At 40.2% G+C, this 26843-nt stretch overlaps 1 protein-coding gene across 2 annotated transcripts in view; it reads left to right on the top strand.

Annotated features, from left to right (window-relative positions):
* Nucleotides 1-26021, top strand: part of usp10 (ubiquitin specific peptidase 10) — a 36313-nt gene extending 10292 nt beyond the window's left edge. The window contains exons 2-15 of one of the 2 annotated variants that reach the window (XM_080415266.1): nucleotides 2448-2516; nucleotides 4319-4364; nucleotides 4793-4852; nucleotides 9023-10276; nucleotides 12485-12576; nucleotides 13389-13498; nucleotides 13659-13717; nucleotides 14279-14379; nucleotides 14786-14885; nucleotides 15221-15401; nucleotides 17884-18049; nucleotides 19462-19606; nucleotides 19941-20006; nucleotides 21467-26021. In XM_080415266.1, coding sequence (XP_080271392.1) covers nucleotides 2448-2516; nucleotides 4319-4364; nucleotides 4793-4852; nucleotides 9023-10276; nucleotides 12485-12576; nucleotides 13389-13498; nucleotides 13659-13717; nucleotides 14279-14379; nucleotides 14786-14885; nucleotides 15221-15401; nucleotides 17884-18049; nucleotides 19462-19606; nucleotides 19941-20006; nucleotides 21467-21654 — 2637 coding nt within the window. In that variant the 3' untranslated portion in view covers nucleotides 21655-26021. Of the gene's footprint in view, nucleotides 1-2447; nucleotides 2517-4318; nucleotides 4365-4792; nucleotides 4853-9022; nucleotides 10277-12484; nucleotides 12577-13388; nucleotides 13499-13658; nucleotides 13718-14275; nucleotides 14380-14785; nucleotides 14886-15220; nucleotides 15402-17883; nucleotides 18050-19461; nucleotides 19607-19940; nucleotides 20007-21466 lie in introns of both variants that reach the window. The other variant, XM_080415265.1, reaches the window with a different exon arrangement.
* The last annotated feature ends 822 nt before the right edge of the window (nucleotides 26022-26843 follow it).

The following is a 26843-nucleotide window of genomic DNA, read 5'->3' as shown; positions in this document are numbered from 1 at the left end:
GTTGCCCGATTGCCCGGGACTAGTAGAAAAAACCTGCGGTCAAGTGAAACCGGTCTACTGTAGACCTACCTGAGGAGGGCTCTAGACTGCAACCAAAATTAGTGTTAATAAAAATAAGTTGGCATTTCATTTATTATTTGTCCCCTCCAACTTAAGGTTTACCATTTCATGAATATACAGTTAATCTAACCTAATCAGTTATATAAAATAGATTTAATTAAATCGATTACTAATCATCATCCCAATTTTGCGCATGTCATTGGGCCAAAAACAAAAACAGAAAATTCAAAGATAGTGAAAATAGCGATGAAGTATAACATAGTGCTTAAGCAAATGCATTTGTTCCGTAACCGTTTAAATGCATAAAAATACGGTTCTCGTTAATCGGAAAAAATTGTTATAAAATAAATAAATGTAAATGGTGCATTTATATAGCGCTTTAATCCAAAGCGCTTCACAATGTGCATTACATTCACCCTTTCTCACACACATTCACACAGCTACAGAAGAGGAAACCACACAAGACACCAACCTGCTCATCGGGAGCAGGTTCTGTGTCTTACCCAAGGAACCTTCGGATTCCCAAGCGGCCACTCTACCTCCTGCCACTGCCATAATCGATAGAATAATTTCTGAGAACATAATAGATGGTTGCAGCCATATCTCTATTATTACAATCCCCTAGTAGTTCTACTTTTTATTTTTATCTGCATTCTTTGTTGAGCTTCGTTCAAGCAGAATAGTCCAATTTCCAAAACAATTTAACCCAAAAATTCATCATGCCTCTAGCCATTGCATAGTCTACTTTAAATTGTTCAGCATACATTTTTATTAGCTTTTTGGCCCATATTTGATGCACTAAATGATTGTGCAACATCACATTGCGCATTTTTGACCGGAAACACTCAAATGTGCACAGCACATGCGTAAGCTAATCATTTTGCACTATCTCTTTGCAGTCACTTGCGGTAATGTCTGTACTCCATCACTTAGTGACCGAGTTGCGTTAATATTTCCGTAATTCCCTAAAAAAATTATATAATTATATAAGTATTAACCACGTTATCGTGTTGTAATGACTTGATTTATAAACGACATAAGTTCCGCTAAATTTCTTCTTCGTTGTAAAAAGTTCAGCTGACGTGGCGGAAATGTAATGGAGCCCCCATAGCATGGTAGCGTCCGTCTTTGTAAATCTACATTGAAATGACTCGTACTGCACTGTTAGTCTACATTTCCAACACCACAATGCCTTGCTTAGACTCATTGTTGTAGCTCAACGGTGCCCAAAAGGTAGATTGCGATCTACCAGTAGATCACAAAGGCTGTGCAGGTAGAACACATAACATTCCCCTAAAAAATTATAATTAAAATATAAAAACAAAAATTCATTAACAAAAATTACAAAACTCCTCCTTTTTGGCATCTGCCACTTGAATTAAGGTGACTTGATTGATGTCAAGAAGGGCCCGTCTGCTCCCTTGATGGCTTTTAAAGTAGGCAAACCCCGACTGCAATGCTTTGTTTGTGTTGCGCGCAAACGTCAGTAGCATTATAAAGTTATATAAAAATGTGCGAGGCAAAGAACCCTAAAACCTACCACTTCCATACAGAATGGGAGGAAGACTATTTATTTCCCATTACAAGTGCGTTTGTCTTATATGTAACATCAGCGCCGCTATTCCAAAGCACCCTTGGGTAAATATTTTACGTATTTTCAGCAATGGGATAATGATTTTGTTGGCGGGTAGATCTTGTTGAGCTGGTAATTTCAAAAGTAGCTCTCAAGTCAAGAAAGTGTTGGCACCCCTGTGCAATGTAGCTCATTTAACAGCAGTGTGTGTAAACGTTGTCTGTCTATTTGGGCTGGAAAAAAGTGAAGTTGGATCAGGATGTGGTTTCAACAAGCTATGTTAGCCTGTAGCAGACACGCTGTTATTAGCACACATAGCTTAGCTGGGAAAGAGCGCACCTCTAGTACAATACAAGGCCTCTAGGCCAGTCATGTTTTCTCTTTTAGACTATCGTGGCCTGCTGGGAGATGTTTTGTTTTGCCTAATACTGCATGACTCATCACTTCTCCATGTTGTCCGTTACTTTTATACAAACCAATGTTGCATTCTTGGCAGGCTGATGATGGACACTCCCTGTGGAACCCTGCACGGGCCACAGTTGAAATGGCACCATCCTCTAAATTAGTTCTAAATATGACATCACAGCCTTCCTGTGTAATTCTTATAACTCCATGTCGGAAAGGGAACTCCAGCTCTGTGGTTTTATATTTCAGTGGCATTTTCATGGTGTCACAGGCTATTCATGGCAGCCTTTTTTCAGTTTCCAAGTTTTTTAAAGTTGTACCACAAAATTGATTTTGTCTCATTCAAACTAGATAACAATGGCATATGTAATAATGTACGTCTTGACACAATGTTTATTTCTTCCCACAGTACATCTTCGGGGAATTCAGCCCTGATGAAATCAATCAGTTCTTCGTGACTCCACGATGTTATGTTGAGGTAAGGTGTTGGAATGGGTTGAAGATGAGAGTATGCACATGTTAAAGCGAGTCTTCTTTTCATGACAGTAAAAATGTTCTTATCGAGTAACCACAGTATTAATAGTGTTCTACCGTTACCATTTCTTATGTATTGTTCCATAGCTTAATTGTTGTGTTGGCTTAGAGTACATTCTCTGTCCCATGCTCATCTGTGGTGTGTCAAACACAAGACCCCATTGGCCAAATACATATTTGGCCAACTGAGAATCTGTTTTTGGGACCTCAAATAGTCAACACACCAAATTAAAATATCCCTTCTCTGCAGCCAACCCCCCAATGGCATTCCCTCCTATAGCATTGCTTATAAAGTCTTACTAGCATGTAACTGGATATTTATGGATACAAATAATGCATTTATTTTAATAGTGTCTGAAGCAAAGTTACAAGTTGGTCCTCTGTCAGCAAAGTTAAGTAAAATAACATTTGAAACTAAATTAGGGCTGGGTCATATGGACAAAATCTAATAACATGATATTTGTGTCCAAATAATGCCATCTATAATGAGGGGATGACTGTTGGTGCTTTTACAAAATATTTACTCAATAAGATCTTTCATACATTATCATTAGTAATGCCTATGTAATACAAAGTGGGTGAAGGCAAATGATAGAACAGCTAGAGTCGAGGTAAGTTTTGAGAATTGCATCACTTTGCTGTAATGCAGCCTTTAAAACCAGGAACCTAAATACTTATGCCATATCACAATATCCAAAATCTAACCATGATATAATATATTGGCCAGTCCTACAGGTATAAAAAAATAAAAACTTAAGTGAATGCTAGAGAAAAGGGCTGAACGATATGACTTCAAATCAATATCACGATTATTCCAAATGTTTTTGATTATGATTAACACATTGACCGCCAGAGGTTAATCTCATAATGTACTCACCAGTGCCAACGTTTTATTGTTGTTTTTTGTTTTTTTCACGTCGCCACAGATCTTGTTAAAATCCTTAAGATTGAGCTGTGCACTGTTTGTAAACATCGCGGAGATCTCACTGCTTCTACCAGTGAAGACCACGTGTCAAACGGAGCCGCCATGTTTGAGTTCTGACCGTTTAAGTTAACATGGGAAATGCGAGGATGAAAAACTACATGTTTACAGGGGCTTTTACAGGGGTTATTGTGTACGACTTAGAATGGAGGCAGACGGGAAACAAAAAACGTGATCGCACTTCCGGTCGAGATCGGGTGGTGTTACACTGAAAATGGTCCCCCTAGAAAATTAAAAAAAAAAAAAAATTCGAAAAAAAGGAAAAAGCACCACAGCCCGTAGGCTACGGGATTGGCGCTTAACCGTTGGATTTAACGGCCCGTAGAACTACGGGCCCGGCGGTAAATGTGTTAATGATTCATTTAAAATGTATACATATAGTGGAAATAGCCGTTCTACATACACAACGTGTCATGTTGTGAGCCTTTTAGATCGACTATGTTTGTGCGCCACCATTGTACAACAAAGTAAAATAGTGGTTAATCAGACTAATCGATTTAGTCTATTATAAAACAAAATCAATTTGAGTGTTTCCGTGTCGATTCGTTGAAATATAAGAATTATTCAGGTGCAATTTAGGTACCTGAATTATGGTCATATTGAATTGGAGGAAGACACTGATCATCTTTTGTCTGATGTTATTGAGCAGGCTGGTGCAAAAATGTCTAGTTGCAACAACACAGTCGGCATCAGTCACTACACTGAAATTCAGTTATATACAATTTTACAATGCAAGAATATCCCTTTTTCTTATCTGCTCACAGCTTCCGCCGTTCAATGACAAAGTCTCCTGCGTCAGTCAGTCTTCCGGTAAGTCCATTGGCTGTTTACTATATTCCCAGATTACTCATTTCTATCTCATGAGACTGTTGGAAAAAAATCATCAGCATCAGACTTCTGTGCACTGTCTGGTGGGCATAATAAATTCATGCTCTTACATGATAATGACAGTCACTCAGAATACCTGAGTTGAATTGAGTGCAGGCTAATCTGCGCTGCCAGGCAGAGATGCTTGGCATATGTTTTTTTTTTTTTCCCTTCTGTCTATAATCTGTAGAGTTCAGGACTGATGTCTTTTCCCCCCCTTCATTACGTATTAGAATGCATCGATGCAGCCTTATCATGTATTGGTTCCCACGCAACCAACTTAAAATGTGTAATATCGGCTGCCTCTCCTTAAGATGGTGTCATCTTGCTCATAACACTTATCCTCACGTTGATTTGTATTGATCATTTAGGAAGTTACTGCACTCCTGCTGTACCTTACATTATGGAGTCTGTGAAACGGCAGGTTTGCGGTGAGTTTGGGTCCGACGCTCCTTGGCTTGATTAGCTGTCGTAATTTTGCTGGAAAAATCTCAGGTTTTAAAAACCGGTGGCTTTCTAAACCTTGCCACTATATTCTCTCTCTCTTGCCTGTTTGTACAATCTGTAAGGCTTTGCATGCTCTTAAACAGTTAAGTATCTCTTATCTTCTCTTGCATTTAATGCATTTGCTCCACAGCAGTGTTCTGAGTTTAACAGATGTTTTTAATGAACTGAGCAATCCGTCTCTATTCGACTAAATGGGCATAGGGATGGTTTACAGGATTGCTAACATCTATGTACCTGGTTAGTCTTGCACTGTTAAAATTCTACCCATGAATGCACTTGCCGCCTTGGATTGAAATTTCAATGATAAAACACTAACAGAGGACCATCTAATCCCGATAGATGAATAATCGTGCTGTCTTCATACCCTCTTAACCATACCTTGCAGTCCTTCAGGGTTTGCAGTTGAGGGTTATGGATGACCACTCAGCTGCATCATATTGAAGAGCACTTGGATGATTTTACATGACTTGCACTTACTAATGTTTTCCTTTTTTTGTTCACTTTTTCACTGGGCGCCTCTCACTGCCTAATAGCTTCCAAGTTAAAGCCGCCATGCAACATGTAACCAAATGATACAGAGTACATGTGCTTTTTAAGATGGTGTGCTACTGTTCTTTATCATGTTCAGGGTATTTTGTGTGTTATTAAAATCTCATTTTTAGAATAAGCTTGACATACAGTGCTGTGAAAAATAAAGTACACCCAATTGTGTTTTTCGGCATAGGTTAGACAGTCCCTCCAGAGAAATACTTGATTATGTGGGCAAAACTTCATTATGCAATAGAATATGCAGGGGTTTTATGTGAAATTATGCGGTGAAATTGCGGGAATTCGCTAAAATTGAAACTGACGAATGCCGGAACTGGAACAATCACTGTGTAGATATTAGTCTGGAATTTCTGTTTGGAACCTGCATTTCCAAGGGGCTGATAAAAAAAATGCATCTGTTGATAAACCCGCCCCACATTTGCATACTGGGCCCTGATCGGTGCCCCACAACTTAGGGGACAGTGAAATCCAATTACAACCGAGCGGGGCCAGATCTGCCGAGGGCAAATAATATAGCTTTTGTACTGATAGATTCGTCTGGTTTCCAGGCTAGTGTCCGGGGACTCCCAGGGGTCCTTGAGGGGGTTCCAGGGGATTCCCCAACAAAATGTATAAATATCATAAAAATTTATTTAACCACTTAAATCATATATACAGGTCAAAGACGAGACGTAAAGATTTGTTTTCCGGATGCCATCAAAGTAATATTAAATAACTCGACTCGTACCCCTTTTGACCTAGAAATATTTGTATTGCAAACTATTTATCCAACGGCTAAAATTTTAATGAGAAAAGTATTTTAAAAATGTTGAAATCGATCCTAAAAAATAGGTGAACACCCAACCCATGGCATAATTGAGCTAGTTTTTACAGCAACATATAAATAATTGGGCAATATATTGTACCCAGAAAATATTAAAAAACTTAAATCACTTTTTGATCGGATTTTGTGCTTCATCCATGTCATTCAGTGCAACAGAGGAAAAAAAGCAATTTTAAAGCATATTACATTTTGCAGTATGACTGAATGACATTTTGTTACTCTGAATGACGTGTCACTACAGCCCACAAATATTTATTTAAATGTGATTTATTCAACAAGAACAATAATAATTCCATAAACTATTATTACTAGCAGCAATAATATTTTCCTTTAGCTATTTTTAAGTAATACATCTGTGTAAATTAAGCATGCACATTTTGAAGCATGCACATTTTGAACAATTCAGTTGTATAACTGAAGTATGGATAATACAAAAATAATAGTGTTATTAGTAATAATAGTTCATAGGACCATAATTGTTATTGCTGCAGGAATCACATTTACTTAGTATTTATGGGCTGTAATGATATGCGTCATATTCAGGGTAATAAGATAGTAATTTAGTCAGTGTAACGCCAGTATTTAAATAATAATACATTAAAATACAATGGCTTTGTTTTGTTGACTAAGATGGACAAAACAAATCTGAAAGGATGAGGTAAAATAAATATTCATTTGAAATTGTCATTATGAAAGTTAATTGGATTTTGACAGAGCAGGTTGATTTAGGTTACATGTCTGACAGTTCAGCTCTCTTGTCTGCTGCACTGTCTGCCCTGCACAAAGCCGGTGTAGCCAGTGCACCCACACACACACACACACATCGGGGCACTGTTTTTTCACGGCACACCACGGTTTGTTTTGTTTTGCTTCTGTGTGCAGGGTTTATGAAATCATGCGAGCCCGTGTATTTTGCCCGTGGAATTATGCTATTTGTGGGGGGGAGGGAATGGACCCCCGCATAATCAGGTTTTTCTGGTGGGACTGGCTAGACTTATAGAATCATAATCCTCATTTCAACACCATTGACAAGTTCTAATGCAACAAATGACTGTGGAAAATCGTACTTTTCCTTTACCTAAAACCGAAGTACATATCGAACACCTTCATCCTATCAAATGCCAGAAGTTAAAGGAGTTGATAATAATTAGAGCATCATTAAAGAAGCTATTATGGTTACCCCTGCCTCATATAGTCATGTCAATGTGCCAATGTGTCTGGGAGGGGTTTCATAGTCAACTCCATTACATCTGAAGTCCCAACCATTCCTTTGTCAGAAATGTCTCCATATTTAAAGGGAGTAAATGTCACCTACATTTTTACATTTTGTGAAACATTTGCCTAAAATAGGGACACCAGACCAGGGTTCATGTGGTTAAGAAGCCCAGGGTACATCAAGGGATCTACAGCCAACTTTGACCTGAGTCTGTTAAAGTGCACAAGTTAACCATCGGAAAGAGACTGATCAACATGGATAATTTTTTAAGGGGGAAGCCTAAAAGATTACTATAAATATATGGCAGAAGTTTGCCAGACAACAATAGGGTGAAGAACAGCAGTATTGGGACAATGTGCTTTGAAATGATTAATCCAAGGTTGAGTTATTTGTCAATAACTTAAACCTAAATCCTAAAACTGCCTTTGAACAAGTTTTATTTTGTATGCGCCGTTCAAGGAGATGATCAATTAATAAACCGTTAACAAAATGGATTATATAATCATGCATTAAATAAAACAAAGTGATAAGTGTCCTACTGTATATTCACAGTAGGACAGTGGGTATACCATTTTAAAACGGTAGAACCATATACCATTCGTACAGCATGCTGGAAGGAGCTTTATGGATTGGGGTACTTTGCTGACTCATGACTGATCAGCTTGCCATCATAAAATCATCCAGGAATTCCTCTCTACCAGAGAACATATTGGGCCACCCATTAAATAGCTTAAGCTGAGTCATAAGTGGACCTTCAATATGTCAATGACACAAAAAAAGGCAAATTCACAACAATTAACCCAATAGAAACAGAGGGGTTAGGTGTAATGTTGAGGCAAGAAACCCCTCAAGTATAATACATTAGGAGTGGGCAAGAATTCCTCTGAATCAATGCAAGAGACTGATGCAAAGATACAAAAAATGTTTGAGGTGTATCTATTTTTCCCACTAAATAAAATGCATTTCTCTTAATTTCTGCTAACTAAATGATTGCATGTATCTTTTTCCACTATCCGTTTGTTGAATTGGATCATCTTTAACAATCAGTAGTGTTTAAATAAGTATTAGGCTTTTCTTAATTTGAAAAGTCATCATTTTCATTGGGTGTGCTTAAACCTTTTCACAACACTGCATGTATTCCCATTGCATTGGTTTTGCTCCATAAACGGTGTTGAAAATATGCCCATGGTTATATTTTGTTTATACATGTGAACTTGATTTATTGGAATTTGGCTGATCAGTGTTTCTCAACTAGTTTTGCATAGCCAGGAGCCACCCAAGGTTTATTTTTAATCATCCTAAGGCCCTCCATGGATTTTAAAGCTTGATGGAGGACAGTCTTGTGCTACCGGAAAGGTTGGACAGCGACACTGATTTGGAAACACTGATTTAAAACAAACACAACTATAGGTTTCTATATTGAATCATGCACAGTACATGGCGCAGAAGGGCATTTGGGGATTTTGGTCTTTTCCTTCTACCTGACTGAAATGTTCTTCTTCACAGGGGAAGACTACCAACGCATTGAGTTTGGTGTGGACGAGGTGATGAACTCGGAGTCCATCGGGGTGAAGGATCCTTTATTCAAGGTCTCCAGCACCCTCAACCCCCAGGCTCCAGAGTTCATCTTGGGCTGCCAGGCTTCCCAGCAGTCATCCTCACCAACCGATGCCGATGTCCCCGATGGTGCCGACTTCAACATGCTGGATGGCGCTGACTCTGAGGCTTCTGCCATGGACAATCAGGCCTGCCAGGACCAGGACATGGATGGGGGCCCTGGCAGCCTCGGGCAACGTGAGCGGAAGAAAAAGAAAAAGCGACCACCGGGATATTACAACTACCTGGAGGGGTCAGCTGGCAGCAGCAGCAACCACAGCAGCAGCAGCAGTGGAGCAATGGTAGACGGAACGCCTGTGACTGGGCTGGTGAATGGACATGCGCTCGGTGCACCACAACACAGTGCTGAGGACATGATTGGCAAGGCGTTGTCAGGGGCTGAACTTTCCTCCCCTGGCCGTGTCTCTTTGGCAACATCAGCTGCTCCAGTGGCAGCGGCTAATTTTGCCCCCACATCCACTGTCAATCAGAGGACTTGTGATAGCCCTGATGAATCTTCTTTGGACTTAACAAGCGGCGCTGCCTCTTCATCAGACGGTAACAACGCGACATCCTCCTCTTCATCCTCCTCTCAAAGCAGTGGGATGACAGAGGGGCCCAGGACTGCAGATCAGCAGCCAGAGCATTTGGCTCCAAAGAGCCCTGAACTTGTGGGTAGCGGTGGGCACAGCCCCTGTCCCAAATCCCCTGTTCCTCCCTCGGCTGCTGTGGCCAGCCCCCCTGCCACCACTGCTACTGCTACTACTGAACATGAGGGGGAGGAGGCTGCGGACAATGGGGTGGCCAATGGACTAGCAGAGCCTGATGCTGCCGTCAGTGCAGATGGACACAAAGAAGACTGTGAGACTGGGGAACAGGCCCAGCAGGCCTCTCCAGACTCTGAGGCTCAGCCGGCGGTGGCAGAGGAGGCTCATTCGCCGGCCCCGCCTGCCGCGCCTACTGCCAACCTCCCTAAATCATGGGCTAGTCTCTTCCACAACTCCAGGCCTCTGCCCGGGGGCCCTCAGGCCTTTGTGGAGGTGAAGAATGTTGTGGAGGCTGTGGCTCCAGCCCCCGCTGCGCCAGAGCAGCCCGAGAAGGCTGGGGAGGTCAAAGAGAACCCTGTTCATGTATCGGAAGATCCCATGGCCCCTAAACTTGCAGGTATAATTTAAAGATAAATAGAGTCCAGAGTTTACCTTAAGTACGTATTTTGTCATGAAGTGTTTAAAGGCAGGCAGCAAGGTGGGTTTATTAATGCTTTGTTGATATATACTATTCACCCTCCACTTGGTGGCAATATTGAGACGTGTTATTCCCTTATACCTGTGCAACCTATACTAGAGCTGGCTTTATATATGCCAAGTGTAAGCAGAGCAAAGAGAGGATGCCTGATAAAATTACATGTTTTTTTACAGACATTTATTATAATTTCATTTATAATTAATGTTTTTAATTATATAATTTAAACTGTTAAGATGTGATAGGATTATAGTGCTAGATGTTTTGACCATGGATCTTTTTACATGATTCTTTTGATGAACAGGTTGATTGAACACTAGGTGGCGGTAGCACATTGCAGAATACTTGTTGAAAATATTGAGTCATTTGCCACATATGTATGACCTTACCTCACCACCAGTCTTTTTTACTGGTAATGCCTGTGTGAACAGACTTGGAAATCTCATGCTAACCTCAAGCAATGCAGAAAAGGCACAGCCAATAGATCAAAGGAAACCAGAAGGCCAAGCCTTTACAGCATTTAAATCCTCAAATGCTATTAGGGCTTGGCTGCCCCCAGTTACAATCAAATTGTTGAAGATGATGGACAGGGTCACCACTTTGCAGACCAAATATCATCCTTCACATTGTTGCCACCCCATCCACAGTGTTGAGTATTGTGAAGGCCTATTTATACGTTGTCACTCGAGATTTTTTGCTGTTGAAAATGCATAATTTTTGTCTGGCATTTATGGAAAGCATTGCATTTGTTGAAAGTGTTGTGTGACAGAGTATAAATTAGCTTTAACCCTCTATTGTGAGCCTTTTCTAAAGTAGCACTCAGTGGATGGGCTTATTTTCATATTATTGGAGAGTAGTTGACAGGTCATCACCTGCTGTTCTGTCCACACAGATACAATTCAAAATAATCATCTTCTTTTTTTTTTAAGAAAAAAAGCATATATAAATAATAGCTGTCCGATTCAATATTTCTTCCCGTTATCACACTATGGATCATCTGTGATTTGTATGTTCTGTGAGCAACCAGGTTGTTTATTGTCCACAGCTGTAAAGGTTGTAAAAGCAGTTCTATTCCAGTCTTTGCTCATGTGTCCCCATTTTGGGCCAATTTTCAAACATTTTGAAAAACAAAAAAAATCTACAAGCTCACAATGTGTTGCATGGCAACTCATTGTGAGCTTGTAGATTGGCTATATATGTTATATTATCCTATGACAAAGTATATAGGATATGTTTATTTCCCAAAGTACCTTTTAGTCATGTTAAGTTATTTATAGAGCTGCAACTTGTCTTTCAACTTGATTTCCTACTGTAAGCACAAATGGTTGAACTTGTACATTTACAGCAATGTCTAGATGTCCTTGGACCTTGCAACATGGTCTGTCTTAATACCACAATTTATCGAACACCATGTAAAGTTTTCTATACTTTACATGGATGCTTTCATTGACTTACCATTGATCAATATTGGAAGATACACTCTACAATTGACGTTATTTAACACTAAGACAGTGTTGCATCTATTCAACACAAAGAAAAAAAACAATTACAAGTTTCATAGCATTCCAGGGATTAGCATTCCAATTAATAATGCGAGATTGCACCTAGTCAGTGCAAGACCTTTATTGGCATTGGTTCAAATCAATATTACGGCATTTTTGCTTACCCGACTGCACTATATCGACATTCACTGAAGGCACGTAAACTTTGAAATACTGATACTGTGTATTTGTATTGGGTGATAATGCACAAAAGAAAATCCCAATTGGAGAATACTTGCGTAACGCACACACTGTGTACATAATGGCCTTTTCTTTTGAAACCTCCTGTTTCAGGTTCAGTTTTTATCCGTTGTCTAAAGTGTCCACGTTACCATGGGAGCTATGTTTTCAGTGATAGCCTCCCTTCCTAGGCGTGGTACAACATGTCCTTATTCTGACTCAACGAGGCTCGTGTGTCAGTCATATGCTGCAGGAGCAGAAAAAGGAACATTTGTGTTGTCTAAATGTAATCACATATTGACACTATGCCTGCACAATTCACAATGACAGGTTGCTGTTTTTCTTCTTCGTAGTTATGCATGTGCGTGACACCTTTTGTGGAAAATTATGTATTTGTTTGAATCCCCAGAACTTATTGAGAATGTGAAGTTGATACACAAACCAGTGTCTTTACAACCAAGAGGACTGATCAACAAGGGAAACTGGTGCTATATCAACGCTGTATCCTTTTGTTCTTTTCCTGTTTTTAAATTTCACTCCCTGTTTGCTTATTTCTGTCTCTTTCGATAGCTGTATGAGTTGGGTTGTTATATTCTGGCTAACATAAGCCGATTTTGCCCAGATCTGCATTGCTCAATTTGAAATGAAACCTGAAACCAGTCACAAGTTTTCACATTTTGGACAGTATCATAATATCAAAATGTCATACTAGTTGACGGCAGCATGTGGATAATAAGGGCCATAGAGGGATACTGTGACATTTTGAATTTTAGTTGGTTGTTTTTCCTCAGCTGACACTTGTCATATTGCAAGGGAAAGCCAGGAAAATAGAATATTTCTTTTAACCAAGAGACATGGCAAGCCAAAAAAAATGTAGTTTCAATGATGAATGTCACCCAAGCCATTTTATAGAACCTCGAGGACACATCATTTAGAAACTTTCTTGCTAATGTGACAAGTGTCTGGTGAGGGTGAAAAAACTAATGAAGTAACACCTAAAATTCCCATTGTATCCATTTTTAAGGCATCCTAAATTTCAAGGTGCCGTAATGCTACTGCTGTAACAAAATGACATCCTGGGTTTGAATATATTACCTATTGCTCAATATGAATGAAACCCTGTATCAGCAGCTAAAGAAAGACTGGGTATGAGACATATGTTCCAGTTTTCTAACACATGAAATTATTTAATTTATCCGGTCTTCAACAGTTTATATTCAGTTTAGAGAATTAGAGTTGTTTTGTTTTATTTTGGAAGTGCTGTCATGCTGCTGTTCTGCATGACCGTTTGTCCCTTGACTCGGAGCACTCAGACCCTGCAGGCCCTGATAGCGTGTCCCCCCATGTACCACCTAATGAAGTCCATTCCTCTGCATAATGAAATGCAGAGACTGTGCACCTCCACCCCCATGATAGACAACTTGTAAGTAACGTGAAGCCCAGTGATGGAATAGGATCATTCTTAAGCACGCTTAATAAGTTATATGCATGAACCGGATGCTGCAGCAGTTGGATTTATGTATAAATTCAATTGGTAAATGTATCCTCTGAAGTCACATTGACTTGTTGTTTGTGTGCCACAGTGTACGGCTCGTGAATGAGTTCAACAACATGCCTGTGCCATCTAAAGCCAAACAGCAAGGTAAGATGGATGACAGCATGTATAAAGCCTAATAGACTACAGAAGTCTTTTAAGTCAAACCTACGTCCCCTGGGTCATGTAAGTGTATCCCCATTCAAAATCCCACAGACGGTTTTTAACTCTTGTCATATAAGAACTGTGTTCCAAAAATAGAAAAACAAGTATGGCGTTTTTTGGGCTCTGTGGCGTTCATGATATGAATTTATATTTGATACAGTCTGTTTGAAGAAAAAAATTATTTCTGTGGCGGTACTCGGAAACTACTGTAAGAAATCAAATGATTCACCGTCACCACTGAAGCACGTCATGCTCTGTAAAAAAAAGATTTGATACATTTGTGAGAATTTGTGTATTTTTGGAACACAGTTCTTATTTGATGTGATGCCAAAAAGACCACAGTATTTAGAATGGGGAAAACGGCCCCGTGTCACCCAAGGGTGTAACTGAAGTGACTTCAGACTTCTGTACTCTATTATCCTCATATTAGGCTTTACTTATTCGTCACATTTTCTTCCGGTGTCACTAATTATGATTATGACATGTCACTATTTTCCACAGCAGCTGGTGAGAAGATAATGAAAGACATTCGACCCGGTGTACCCTTTGAGCCAACGTACATTTACAGACTGCTCACTCTCCTCAAGTCGAGCCTCTCTGAGAAGGTATGTGCGTCCGCTTCTGCACTGAAGAGATAACGGTATCATTACAAACTGTAATGCCGTTAACAGGCTTTTCTTATCAAACTGGGACAAATTGTTACTGAAGAAAACGTTCAGGTTCAGACATTAAGAAAGGCTTATGAATCAGCGAACGCACCAGAATAGAGTCCTCACATCCGTCATGCCATGTCAAACCTCTTTCATAATCTTTATTAATCAGGTAAAACAATTCTGAATCAGGTGGTTCATGTCGACACTCAACATTTCTTAGGCTAAAGGTTAAACTAGTCCTATCTCACCTGCTAAACATTCTTGGTTAGGTGTGTGTGTGCATGCTGAGTCGGAGCTGTTAACATTGGAGAGGCTCACTTGGCAGAATCTATTAATTAGAGCTGATGACTGTTCCCAGGGTCGACAAGAGGATGCTGAAGAGTACCTGGGTTTAACTCTTAACGGACTGCATGAAGAGATGCTGGCTTTGAAAAAACTAATCTCGCCTCAGGAAGAGAGTAAGTACTAGCAATTTAGTTGTTTTCAATGTAAGTGCTGCATATTTACGCCATGCTGGAGCATCTGTTTTGCGATGTGCGTTCACGTGTGGCGTTTTCTGTTTTGAAGTTTGCAGAGTGTTTAAATATTTCATCTCGGGGGTTTGGATCTGTTTTTAGGCGAGCGCCTTGTGTTTTGAGCTGGGAAGAAATTCTTTGGTGGACACAGAGCCTAATGCCCTATGCTTAGAAACATAATTGATTCTCCTGGTGTTTGTTGCAAGTCAGGTTTCTGCTTTTCAGGCCAATGTGCATACCTTTTATTGGTTGTTCTTTCCTCTGTGTTAATGCAACAGAGGCTCCTACACCCAATGGACCTGAGGCCCAGCCAGCTGTGGAAGAAGAACCTGCTGATAAGGAAGAAGAAGGGAGCGAGGATGAGTGGGAACAGGTTGGCCCCCGAAACAAGACCTCCATCACTCGCCAAGCCGATTTTGTCCGCACGCCTATCACCGACATATTTGGTGGCCACATCAGGTAAGCTTGCTGATGGCACCTGTGAGTCGACTTGAGGGGCTTCTCGGAAAGAAAGCCAAGTTTAGCTAGATGGAGCCGATGTTTTTGCGACCCAAGTGCCCCTCTCCTGGAATTTCTATGGAGAAACACTAGTGGCTTGGACCCGTTTCTCTGATCAAGCTGCAGTGATGGTCAGTGTTTCTTTTCTTCTTGCCCTGAGCTTATTTTTCTTATTGCTGAGTAGAAGAGCTGTAGAAGCAGTGGCGTCCTTGCGTTTCTTTTGCTTGGCTGTGGCTCCATTGCCAGTTAATACGAGTGCTGAAAGAGCATAGTGCCATCTTTATCTGGGCCCCCTGTGTTGGCAGCCCTGGCTGTACTGCTGCCCAGTGCTCCAGACCCTATTCAGGGTGCCATCACAAACAGGCTTGCTACCAGCCACCTCTAGCTTCTCTCTGGACCGGGACCACAGCCCTTGAGAATTAAAGCCATTGTGGGCTGCCTGTGGTCAGCAGCTTCCATGGCCAAGCATGGGGTACACATTCACAAATAAAGAAATACAAAACAACTTTGAAAGCGAAGAACATGTGAGGGTGTAGCCAGCCTAAATGACTCTATGCTCTATGGGGGTCTGGTCTGGCTTAATTCCAGGCCTTACTGGATACACAAGGGATTATTTTCTCAGAATCAGTAACAACCAGAGGGAAAGTACAGTGGTGTTGATTTTCATCGAGCACTGTAGTTGTACAACCACTGAGCTTGGAGATATTCTGCTGAGGTTTTCAGCCACCAAGTCAAGAGTAATTGGTTTGACTCGAGGAATTAAGGCAACAATCTCAAAATGATTTTCCCAATTTGAAGTTATTTAGTATGACCTTTTTGCCAGCTGCAGCAGCCTGAATGTCGGGATTTTTTTGCCTTTCAACCCTTCGTGATGACATGTGCGATGACATGTCTGGTATGATTAATAAAGTACTAGTTTGGAAGAGCACATAGAAAACAGATGCAGGGAAAGAAGTGCACTTGTGTTTCCAGTGTCAAATGTTGCTTAATCCATGAATGATTGAACACTTGAATGAGACGTCTATTGTATTCAAACTCTCCAGAATTCACCTGGAGATGCTCCACAAAGGGAAGACTGATTTTGTAGTTCCACAGAATGCTTCTCATGCTTCAGTTATACTGCTTTCATACCAGAAAATGTGCCAAAATCTCTGTAGGTCCACTAAGGCCACATCCACACGGAGACGTTGCCACATGTCACAGTCGTTTAAAAAAAGTTTACTGTACACACAGAATCGTCTCAAGAAATGTGTGTCCACACGAAACCACTGAAAACACCACACATCCACTGAAAATGCTGTAGTATATATGCCCGGCCTGTGGGTGGCACTGTAAAGCTGCCACAAAGCACCAAAAAGAGAGAAGAAGAGTGTGATGTAAACACAAACAGCAGGTTGTACGCTGTTCTCCATGTCCACTTGTTGCTGACGGTGGTTGTTTAGGAGCAGTACATTTTGCTGTAAAAGCCCTATCGCGCTAAGTAGCTTCTGCAGCACAAACGCAACGCTGATGGGGACCGCCATGTTTGTTGTTGTTGGGTGGGTGGGAGTCGGCGCATGCGGGTTAAGCGAGAGGTGGAAGTATGGCGTGATCGGTTCAGGAAAGATGCGTCTTAGGTGTACACACGGAGACGCAAGGGTGGCGTCTTCAGAGTTATTCACTCTGGGACCCGGTTTCAAAAATGTGTTTATTCACGGACCCAAAACGTCTGCTCCGTGTGGACGAAACGTCTAAACGATTAAAAACCTTTGCGGATACACCTAAAAACGTCTCCGTGTGGACATGGCCTCAGTCTCTTTATATCTAACCTATTGGTGTTTCTGTGTGTGATAAGGAAGATTGGAGTGCCCAAGCCTATAGGAATTAAACTGATTAATGGCAATTAGACCAATTGGAATCCAATCGAAAGCTATAATCCCTAACCAATTTTGATATGTTATGGGGGGATGAGATAGGATAAGAAAGGATTTTAAGCCTTTGGACAAATGGAAGTGCAAGTGATAATTAATGTGGACGTAATATTTTGTATGCCCTGTGCACATGAATTCTTAAGCCAAATTGTATTCCCATAACTGTCAAATTCATTAGAAACCCCCTTTGGCCTCCTGGGAAAACTGAGTGAGTGTTACCTTTAACCCACTGGTTCTCAAAGTGGAATCCGGGGACCCCCAGAGGCTTCCCGGGGGTCCACGGAAAAATTAGGAACAGTACATACACTTAAGCCCTATTTAGTTTCTTGGCTGTTCATAAATAGCCGACCTATACGGTCACAATGCGTCGCAGTGCAACGCGTTTTGAGCTTGTAGATGTGTTATTTCAGGTTTTAAAAATAAATAAATTGTTATGGGGATCCGTGGCCAAATGCATATCAGTTTGGTTTTACTGTGTTTACCTATGCTTATATGGCACTTATGGTGTGTGTTTGTGTGTTTTTCCTCATCAGATCGGTGGTGTACCAACAGAACTCCAAGGAGTCGGCCACCCTGCAGCCCTTCTTTACCTTACAGCTGGACATTCAGTCGGAGAAGATTCGCACGGTCCAGGAAGCCCTGGAAACCTTGGTTGCGCGGGAATCGGTCCAGGGCTACACTACTAAAAGCAAGCAGGAGGTACGCCTTTAATCTTCCTCTCAGACTAAACTCTGGGTTTTGGTCCCTTTGACATCAGTGTTGTGCAAGATTTGTTAAGTGAATCACAATGTGCGTTTACAAATTGAGTGAAAAGGACTAAGGGGATTTTGGTACAAACATTGAATTTGGATTGCACCAATGCTGCGGCTGAAATTGCCTCATTGTCTTTGTTGATAGTTTGAAAAGTGACTTTAAAATATGTTATCTGCACTACTGTGACTATTATTCTCCTAAAATGTATCTTGGATGAAATGAGGAAAAGTCACCAAAATGTACATTGCACTCAACTCAACACTTTGTCGATGAAGTATTATACCCTATATAGTTTAAATCCTTAATTATAATTTTTTTGCACGTTACCAAAAAAGATATCATTGCATTAGTTGCTGCTTCCATTGATTTGTCGACACTAGCGAAAGGTTTACCCTGCATGCCCTAAGGGGATAGTACTGAAGGAAATCTATTTGTTTGAAAACCACATTGTTCAAGAACAGAGAGCTTTTAGCGTATTGACAGAGCTGGTGATGGGCACATCTGCTCTACAGCTGTACAACGGAGCCTCTTTGCCATGCATTGTTTTACAGGCATACCCGTCTTTCTGGTCTAGAGCTGAGCTTACCTTGTTTTCCAGTGGTCGACAAAGTACTCAACCCCAGTACTTGAGTCAAAGTATCGATGCTCCTGGTCAAATATTACTCTGACTACGAGTGAAAGTTGCTCAGTCAAATTTGTACTCAAGTTAAATGGCTTGCTCTTAAAAATATATTTATTTAAATAAATAATTATTTTATTATTTAATATTATATAGGTATTCCAAAGTATGTTCTATTAAAAATATTTAAGTATTCAAAAGTACAAATTATTGTAAAGTACATTTTCTTTTTCATATCGGTGCATTGCTGTATTAAAATGTAGACATTTCCCCCCAAAATTCAAAGACTGTCCAGAAATGTTCAGCAAATATCAATAATTGTGAAAATAGAATATCTACAAGCTCAAAATGTGTCACACGGCGACTGGAGTCAAAGGCTAAGTCCAAATGTGATTCATGAGTCGCTGGATCAAAGCTCTCAACAGGCATAAGTTTCTGACAAATTGAAGACTTGTTCTTGTCCAAACGCTTCATTGTGTTTTGTGCCGTTTTGTTCTGAAATTACAAGCTTAATGAAGATTTCATGTATGGGAGAAAATTAGCCCTTTGGCCCTTGTAATAGGGAGATGAGTTTTTTTAAATGAAGCTTTCCCTGAACAAAGGTTTTAATATCATGACCTGTCCCTCCTATTCTTAATCTCTATATTTAGATATATATTATTCCATCCACACTGTATCTCTTCATCTTTGTTTGCCTGTTGTTCTTTATAACATATCTCTTTTCTCTGTTTTATTCCAGATTGAGATCAGTCGAAGAGTAACTCTTGAAGAGCTCCCTCCAGTGCTTGTGCTCCATCTCAAGAGGTTTGTGTTTGAGAAAACTGGAGGCTGCCAGAAACTGGTCAAGAACATTGATTACCCTGTTGACCTGGAAATCAGCAAAGGTATGAACCATGCATTTACCACTGTTTACCTTATTACTTGTCTCACAGGAACCCCACTGAACTCATACACATACAAATGTAGTTAGCACACTAAAGCCTTACCGATATATCCGTCTGGCTGATACACTGCAATTATTTGACATTTTGGATGAAGTTTTCAAGTTTTGAATAGGATTCTTGATTCTTTTAAAAATTTTACAGGAAATTGTGAATTATTAGTGATACATTTTGGTATTTTTAGCATGGTGCTTCGGGTACATTGACTATTAACTAGTAATTAATTAATTATTCTCTCAATTTATTAGTCTGAATTTTTATTTGTATTTCTTTTCAGACCTCTTGTCCTCTGGAGTGAGGAGCAAAGTTGTGAAAGGCCAAAGAACGTACAGGCTCTTTGCAGGTATGTGATGTATTGTGTTGTACTGTACTTCAGTCAGTGAATGTACAGTCTCTTTGAAGGCATGTGGTGTATAGTCTACTCGTACATGCTGTATTGTCTACATGACTTCAGTCAGAGTAGTAGGTGTATTAGAAGTTGTTTTAGTTTTTGTTACCCATGTTTGAAATGCATTATGATTAATATAGTTAATCCATCATGATTTTGAGTTTTTACCCCTTACCGCCGGGCCGCTCACCACGAACACAGCCAGTTATGTACATTGGAGCGTCTGGCCAAGCCAGAGGCACTGAATCCTTCACGGCGGTGGGCAGGAACTTTAACCCTGTGCCACTTGGACACCCTACTTTAGGCTCTTTAATCTGTTTTTGGACCTAAATAATTCCATCTTATTTACATAATCACTCTGCCATAATGTTTTGGGGACTACCTTATCCATTTAGACTCCAGACAGCTATTCGCCCCACAAAGCTTGATCACATTTTCGACCTTTTCTTTGTAAATTTACGCTAACCTTTGTGCATGCTTAAAAGATTTCTATAGCTGCGGTAGTTATAATATCCGACAAGGGTGACTCTGTTTTGCGGACTTCCTCAAGATTTTAGCCCTTATTAGAGCCCTTTTCACTGTCAGACAGGTCCACATATGGGATGAAAGGAGGCTTTCATTTGGAACTGCCTGCCCCCATAAAATCCTGTCCACTCTTGCTAGTAAGATATGAGTGCCCAGTCCAGCCTAACGCCGAAACCTTTTTCAGGACATAAGTATTGAAAAGAACTATTACAATATTGGATTTGTGACAAAATCTTTTTTTATGCCAAGCATAGTGGAGTGTGACCTCCATTGCTTTAGTTATTGTACATTGCACAATGAAGAGCCCTCCATAGCTGAATACCCCAAATCCTTTTAAAAGCTGCTGATAAATGTATTGGGACAGACCAACTCAAGGTTATAGATGGATCTGGTAATTAGAATACCCCCCCTTCCACCTCTCTGAAATTCTCTCCTCATAGGCCTGTCGCAATTATGGCATTATCGCCTGATCGCAATTATTTGACTTTATCGCAATCATTTTTGCATAATTGTCAGAATTTCCATTCATCTGGTGAAAATGTTCAGACATTTCCAAACAGTCACAGTGTTGTGAGCTTGTACACTGGCTATTTCTGCTATTAAATGTATACAATTGTTAAATATGTCCTGTTTTGTTCATTGTAAATTCTTCATTTTGATTACGGTACTGGTCATTGTGAGTAATTTCTTCGTAAATTATTTGTCATATCTACCCTCTGCAATTTGTGTTTACAAAAACAGAAAGGTAGTTTTTATGGTTCAATGCCTAAAACACAATTAAATCGTTAATCACAATTGGTTGTACGACCAGTTAATCGTCAAGTAACATTTCACGATCGAGACAGCCCTACTGGTAATTAGAACCTCACCTTGCCTATGCCCTCCCACAGTTGTCTATCACCACGGGAACAGCGCGACAGGCGGCCATTACACCACGGATGTCTTCCACATCGGTCTGAACGGCTGGCTGCGCATTGACGACCAGGCAGTGAAGGTCATCAACCAGTACCAGGTGGTCAAGCAGACCTTAGAGCGCACTGCCTACCTGCTGTACTACCGTCGCGTCGACCTGCTGTAGACACCACCACACACACACACACACACACACACACACACACACGGCATACACAAACAGTACAAGAATATATCAACATTCATAACGCAGACATGCAAATATACATGCAAAAACGCACTCATCAACAATACACGTACATTTACACATGTGACTGCACACTTGCGCGCGCTCCCACTCACACACACATGCACACAGACACACACACACGCACACACACACACACACACACACGCGCGCGCACACACACACACAGAGACAACACGCATACACACCCCCACAAAAATACACAGATGCACACACACCAAACTAATGAACAGGAACACTGCCCAACTCTTCTCTTGCAAGATTTTCCTCTCCCTCCCCCTTGTCCTTGCTTTCCAGAGAACCAGCTTTTCCGACACCTTTTTTTTCCTTTTTATCTCCCGTTTTGTTTTTCTTTTGGAAGAAGAGAAACGAGCTGTGTTCAGAAAGATTTCCCTGTGACTGCTTTTCTCTTCTCTGTGCACCACTGCTGTTGTGTGTTTTTTTTTTCTTTTTTTATGCTGCGAGGAAGGACTGTTGAATGACTGGGGGGGTGGGGGTGAGGGGTATTTTAAGGTCTGGGACCTGAGACTCTTCAACTCTGTGCCCACAACCAGGCTCAGATTGGGGGGTGAGGCAGGGCACAGTGGATTAACAGAGGATGGAACTATCTACCACACCAGGCTACAATTTGGACTGCTGTTTTTTTTTTTTCTCATTTTGATTATCCACTTTATTTTTTTCTTTTATTTTCTTAAGGAAATGGTGTAGTAATATCAGTGTATTGCCTTTTTAGTAAGGAGAGTTGTTGGCCTAATGGATTTTCAGCAGTGTTAAATGCCTGTTGGAGAATTTGCCCTCATTCATTGAAAAGACCCCCGGCACCAGCAAAACTACACAGCATTATCATGTCTCTGCACTCCCAGGGTGATGTTCACTTCACCGCTGCCACCACCTCTCCCTCCTCCTCCTCCCTTGTCCATTTCCTCAATTTTATGACACTTTTAATTATAGGTAATAATCCTTGAACCATCAAAAGAAAAGAGGAAATCTAAAAACCGAATGGAGAGGAGATGCTACATTGTATTGAAACTTAACAGCTTCCTTGTTTGGGAGAACATTGTGGGAGGTTGGGGAGTTTAGAATTATAATGACGATCTAATTAAAAAAATGTCTTATGTGCTTAAAAAAAAAGATATGATAAAAAAAAAAAGAAACCTGTGCACATAAATAAAACTGATTGATGATTATAAGATGTGGTCATGCAAATGCAGATTTTTGCAGATATTGAAAGACTAAAATATATACATACATGCATATATATAAACATACATACATGCATATATAAACATCAATCTAAATGGAGGTGACTGTTTGATTCCCAGAGATTTGTGCTGTTGCTCTGGTTCTGAGGACTAAAGGCCCTTGCACTCAGAGTCTGTTGTTTCCGCATGAAGAAAAAAAAACTTTTCCAAAATTGTCAACCAACGACTGGCTGCTACGGCGTCATTTATTCAACTGAACCCAGTTCGATTCCTGCATCTTCTACGGATACATAAAACGCATTGGACTCTTGGTGAGCTACATTTAGGCTGGAGAGGTGGCAACCTGTGAACACGGCATTCATTGCTAAAACCTGCTATTGTTTACTTCAACCTCCCTCCCTATCTCCTCCATTGTTCAATTGTTCTTTTTCTGTTCTGGTCTCAAGATTGCACCTGTGTTAATAGATAGCCTGTCGGTGTAGTTACGAGCCAAATTGCCCGTTTACCCCCAACTCAGCAGAAATAGGGGGCTGCCTTAGGTTCAGTATTTGAAAAGAAAATGTTTTTCTTTTTCTTCTCATCCAAATCTCTAAGTGTATGAGTCTAACGCTGTCAGGGCAGCATCATTAAGTCAAATGTCTGTGAAGTGTTAGGGAAATGTACCTGACGATGTATTTTACTCTTTTGTGGCTCATATCTTCCTCGAATTGAGGAGGCTGACCTGACCATGTTCAGGGAAAGTTGGGATTACACCTAATATACTTGGCTCCTAAGCTGAAGTCCCTCAATCATGCGCACATGCTTGGGTTCAAGACATTGCTTTTGCATCACTAATCGATTGTGATGAATTTTTGAATCACTAAATGTTTTGTTTTCTTTGATCATTTGTTTATCATGTCACCATGTTCTCTCCCCCTTCAGAATTTCACCTACATTTGAATTGGTATTTGAAAGAAATTACCCAGGCTAAAGCACAATGAATAAAATCTAACAAGTTCTTTGCTTGATATTTATTTTGTAATTGTTTTGCCTTTTTTCACCACCTTGTGGTGAAGAGCCATTTAATTACAGCCAGTGTCAGAGTTGATCAGTATTAATGTTGCTGAATCTATACTGGAACAATTTATTTTAAAGCCAGTATGCGCCCCCTACAGATAAACAAGGAGAATTACAATAAGCCATTGTGTCTCACAAGTTTGCTCTTCCCCTGGCTGTCTATCAACAAAACTATAAACCCACCGACTACCGCAGCCAAAGTGAGAAAATTGTAGCCATTATCGGCAGGCTTTCAGTTCTGTTAAACACAAAATGGAAGGTATGCATATCCAGCAAGGCTCGGGTGCTGACCCAATAAAAGATCATGAAAAAAGAAAATAAAGTTTTAACACTGACAAACTCCCTTTAGATTTGTTTTGCAAGTTTGCATATCGTTGCTGTCGGGTGGAAACTGTCAAACCGTTGCTTTTCAGGATTCAAATAATAAAAATAGCAGATCCACAAGCTCAAATCGTGTCACACGGCGGGTTTTGAGCTCGTAGACCTAGACCTTTTGTGTGACACTTGTATGACAAAGTACGGCATCCATTTACCAAAAAACTAAGGATATGAAGATACGTTTTCTGCCTGACACTAACGATATCTGGTCTAGAGAGAATCGGCGGATACAAAAACGAGTGTGTGGAAATTAACGGATGTATTTTTGGAGTAAGCAGAATGGACTGGATAGCACTGGTTAGAAATGGAAAGGAAACCAGGCTTTCTGTGGAAAACCCGGTGATTACTATAGAGCACTATACAGGTTACTATAAGTTGATTCTTCACCTTGTGTGATGTTTTGAGCTGCGTACATATACTAATAGGGGGCTTCTCACTCAGTGTGTGAACTTTTGTTTCTTTTTTCATTCCATTTTGATGATGTAAATTGAAGATATAGGTAATTTAAATGTATCTAGCAATTAAGCTGGTTATTGCATGGATAAAGATTGTAACAAATTCAGCTGAAGTGCATTCAAACATTGTGTGGGTAAATCTGCTATAGTGGGAGGGGGTGAGCAGATTTTAGAGAGCAAGGGAGGTGCCAACAAATTTCAACAAATATGGCAGGAGCTTGGGTAGGGGTCATAGTCTTATTAGGAGCTTGCAGTCGGGCTGGATTTGGACATCATGCTCTAGTAAGGAGGGTTGAAAACTATATGGATGGCCGGCGTGTGCACAAAATGGTAGATGGTGTTATGTCTCCATGAAGCCTTCAGCACATAACTTTCAGGCCTTGTGACTCTAAGAGAATATTGCACAATGCAGCTTTAACACCATCCCTCACGTAATTTATTCACAGTTCTCTTAATTATCATCTTAATAAAGTTTATGTCAAACCGAAAAATATTTGTTGGATACAAATACAATTTTAGGAGTGACTAGAACTTGCTTTTTTAAGTGCACTATTTAGCTTCAATGGGACACGGCATTCATTAGTTGTAATGTTCCCTGTTTTTTTTCTCCCTCCCCCCCAACAAAATTGTTCATCGGTTTTTAAAGTTTAAAACCTCTCCCAGGTAAACCAAAGGACATAGTCATAATGACCCTACTGCCTTTCATGTGAAACAAATCTTAGTTTGCCCTCTACACCTGAGTTTCTGTTGATGTAACTCATAACAGTCCACATGACTAGTATTTCCAATGCTCCTTGTAACATAAAAGTTACTTTAACTGTTAACTGTTCTGATGGGTTTGTAATCATTTCTGATGCACTCATCGTGGCATTGTTGGTTTGCATACTTTCCCTCTCAAGAATGTTTTGGAAGTTGGGACCTTCGAAACAGACAGCTAAAGTACTCTGTTTTTCTGTTGTACACGTTTAATCTTTTCATATAACTGGTCCGGACATGTGCTGGTGAACTGCTTCAATGATGTCGTTCTGTTCAATATTTGCTCCTAACACTATTGTCTGCTGGGATTTGTTGGGATGTTGACCTTAAAAAAAAAAAAAAAAAAGGAAAAAGATCTACAGTATACTGTCTTTTAATTTTACGCCTCCAGCATTCTACTATTTTGTTTATTGTTCAAATAAAAGATTGTGCAAAAAGCCGTTTGCTAAAGAAGTGTAGTCAGAAGACTACATAGCTTTCTTATTATACTCAAAACATCTGCAGTCTCTACACCTTGGACTGGCCTACAGAACAATGTGCACAATAAACCAAAACGAAAACGTGAAATAAAGGAGAAACTGATCCTTAACATTCCTTGTATATTTGCATAATTTGTAACCTTACTCGTGCACATCAATTACAGTCTGCCCCACACTGCTCATTTGTCTCTCTTGGCCTACCATGTCAACATGCAGCTTGTATCACGTTTCCACTATGTTGTATATCTCCCCTGCTGTGGTCTAGCTAGTTGCCTCCAGTGGCTGACAAAGTACTCAGATTTCTTTACTTAAGTAAAAGTAGCAATACCACAATCTAAAATTACTGTTAGTAAAGTAAAAGGCATGTATTTAACATTTTACTTGAATAAAAGGCATCAAAATATGCTTACAGTACCAAAGTAAAATACTCATATTCCATTATAAGCTCACAACGTGTGGCATCGAGACACCTTGTGAGCTTGTAGATTGGCTATGTTTGAATAGCCGAAGGATAGAATAGGGCTTAAGTGGTTAATGTATGTTTTATACTAATCATTGAAATCTGAAAAGTAACTAGTTACTCCAGTAACTAGTTACTCCACTAGTAACTAAAGCTGTCAAATAATTGTAGTGAAGTAGAAAGTACCTCAAAATCGTACTTAAGTACAGTACTTGAGTAAATATACTTGGTGGCTGTGTTTTTTAGGGCCAGTGGGTGAGCTTGCCTCTGGTTTACGGAAATCATGGCCCATTATAGAAGAATCTGCCAAGTAAGGTTTTTC

Source organism: Gymnoscopelus braueri (assembly GCF_963280865.1).
Source record: "Gymnoscopelus braueri genome assembly, chromosome: 1".
Lineage (NCBI taxonomy): Eukaryota > Metazoa > Chordata > Actinopteri > Myctophiformes > Myctophidae > Gymnoscopelus > Gymnoscopelus braueri.
This window is presented reverse-complemented; position numbering and strand designations above follow the sequence as displayed.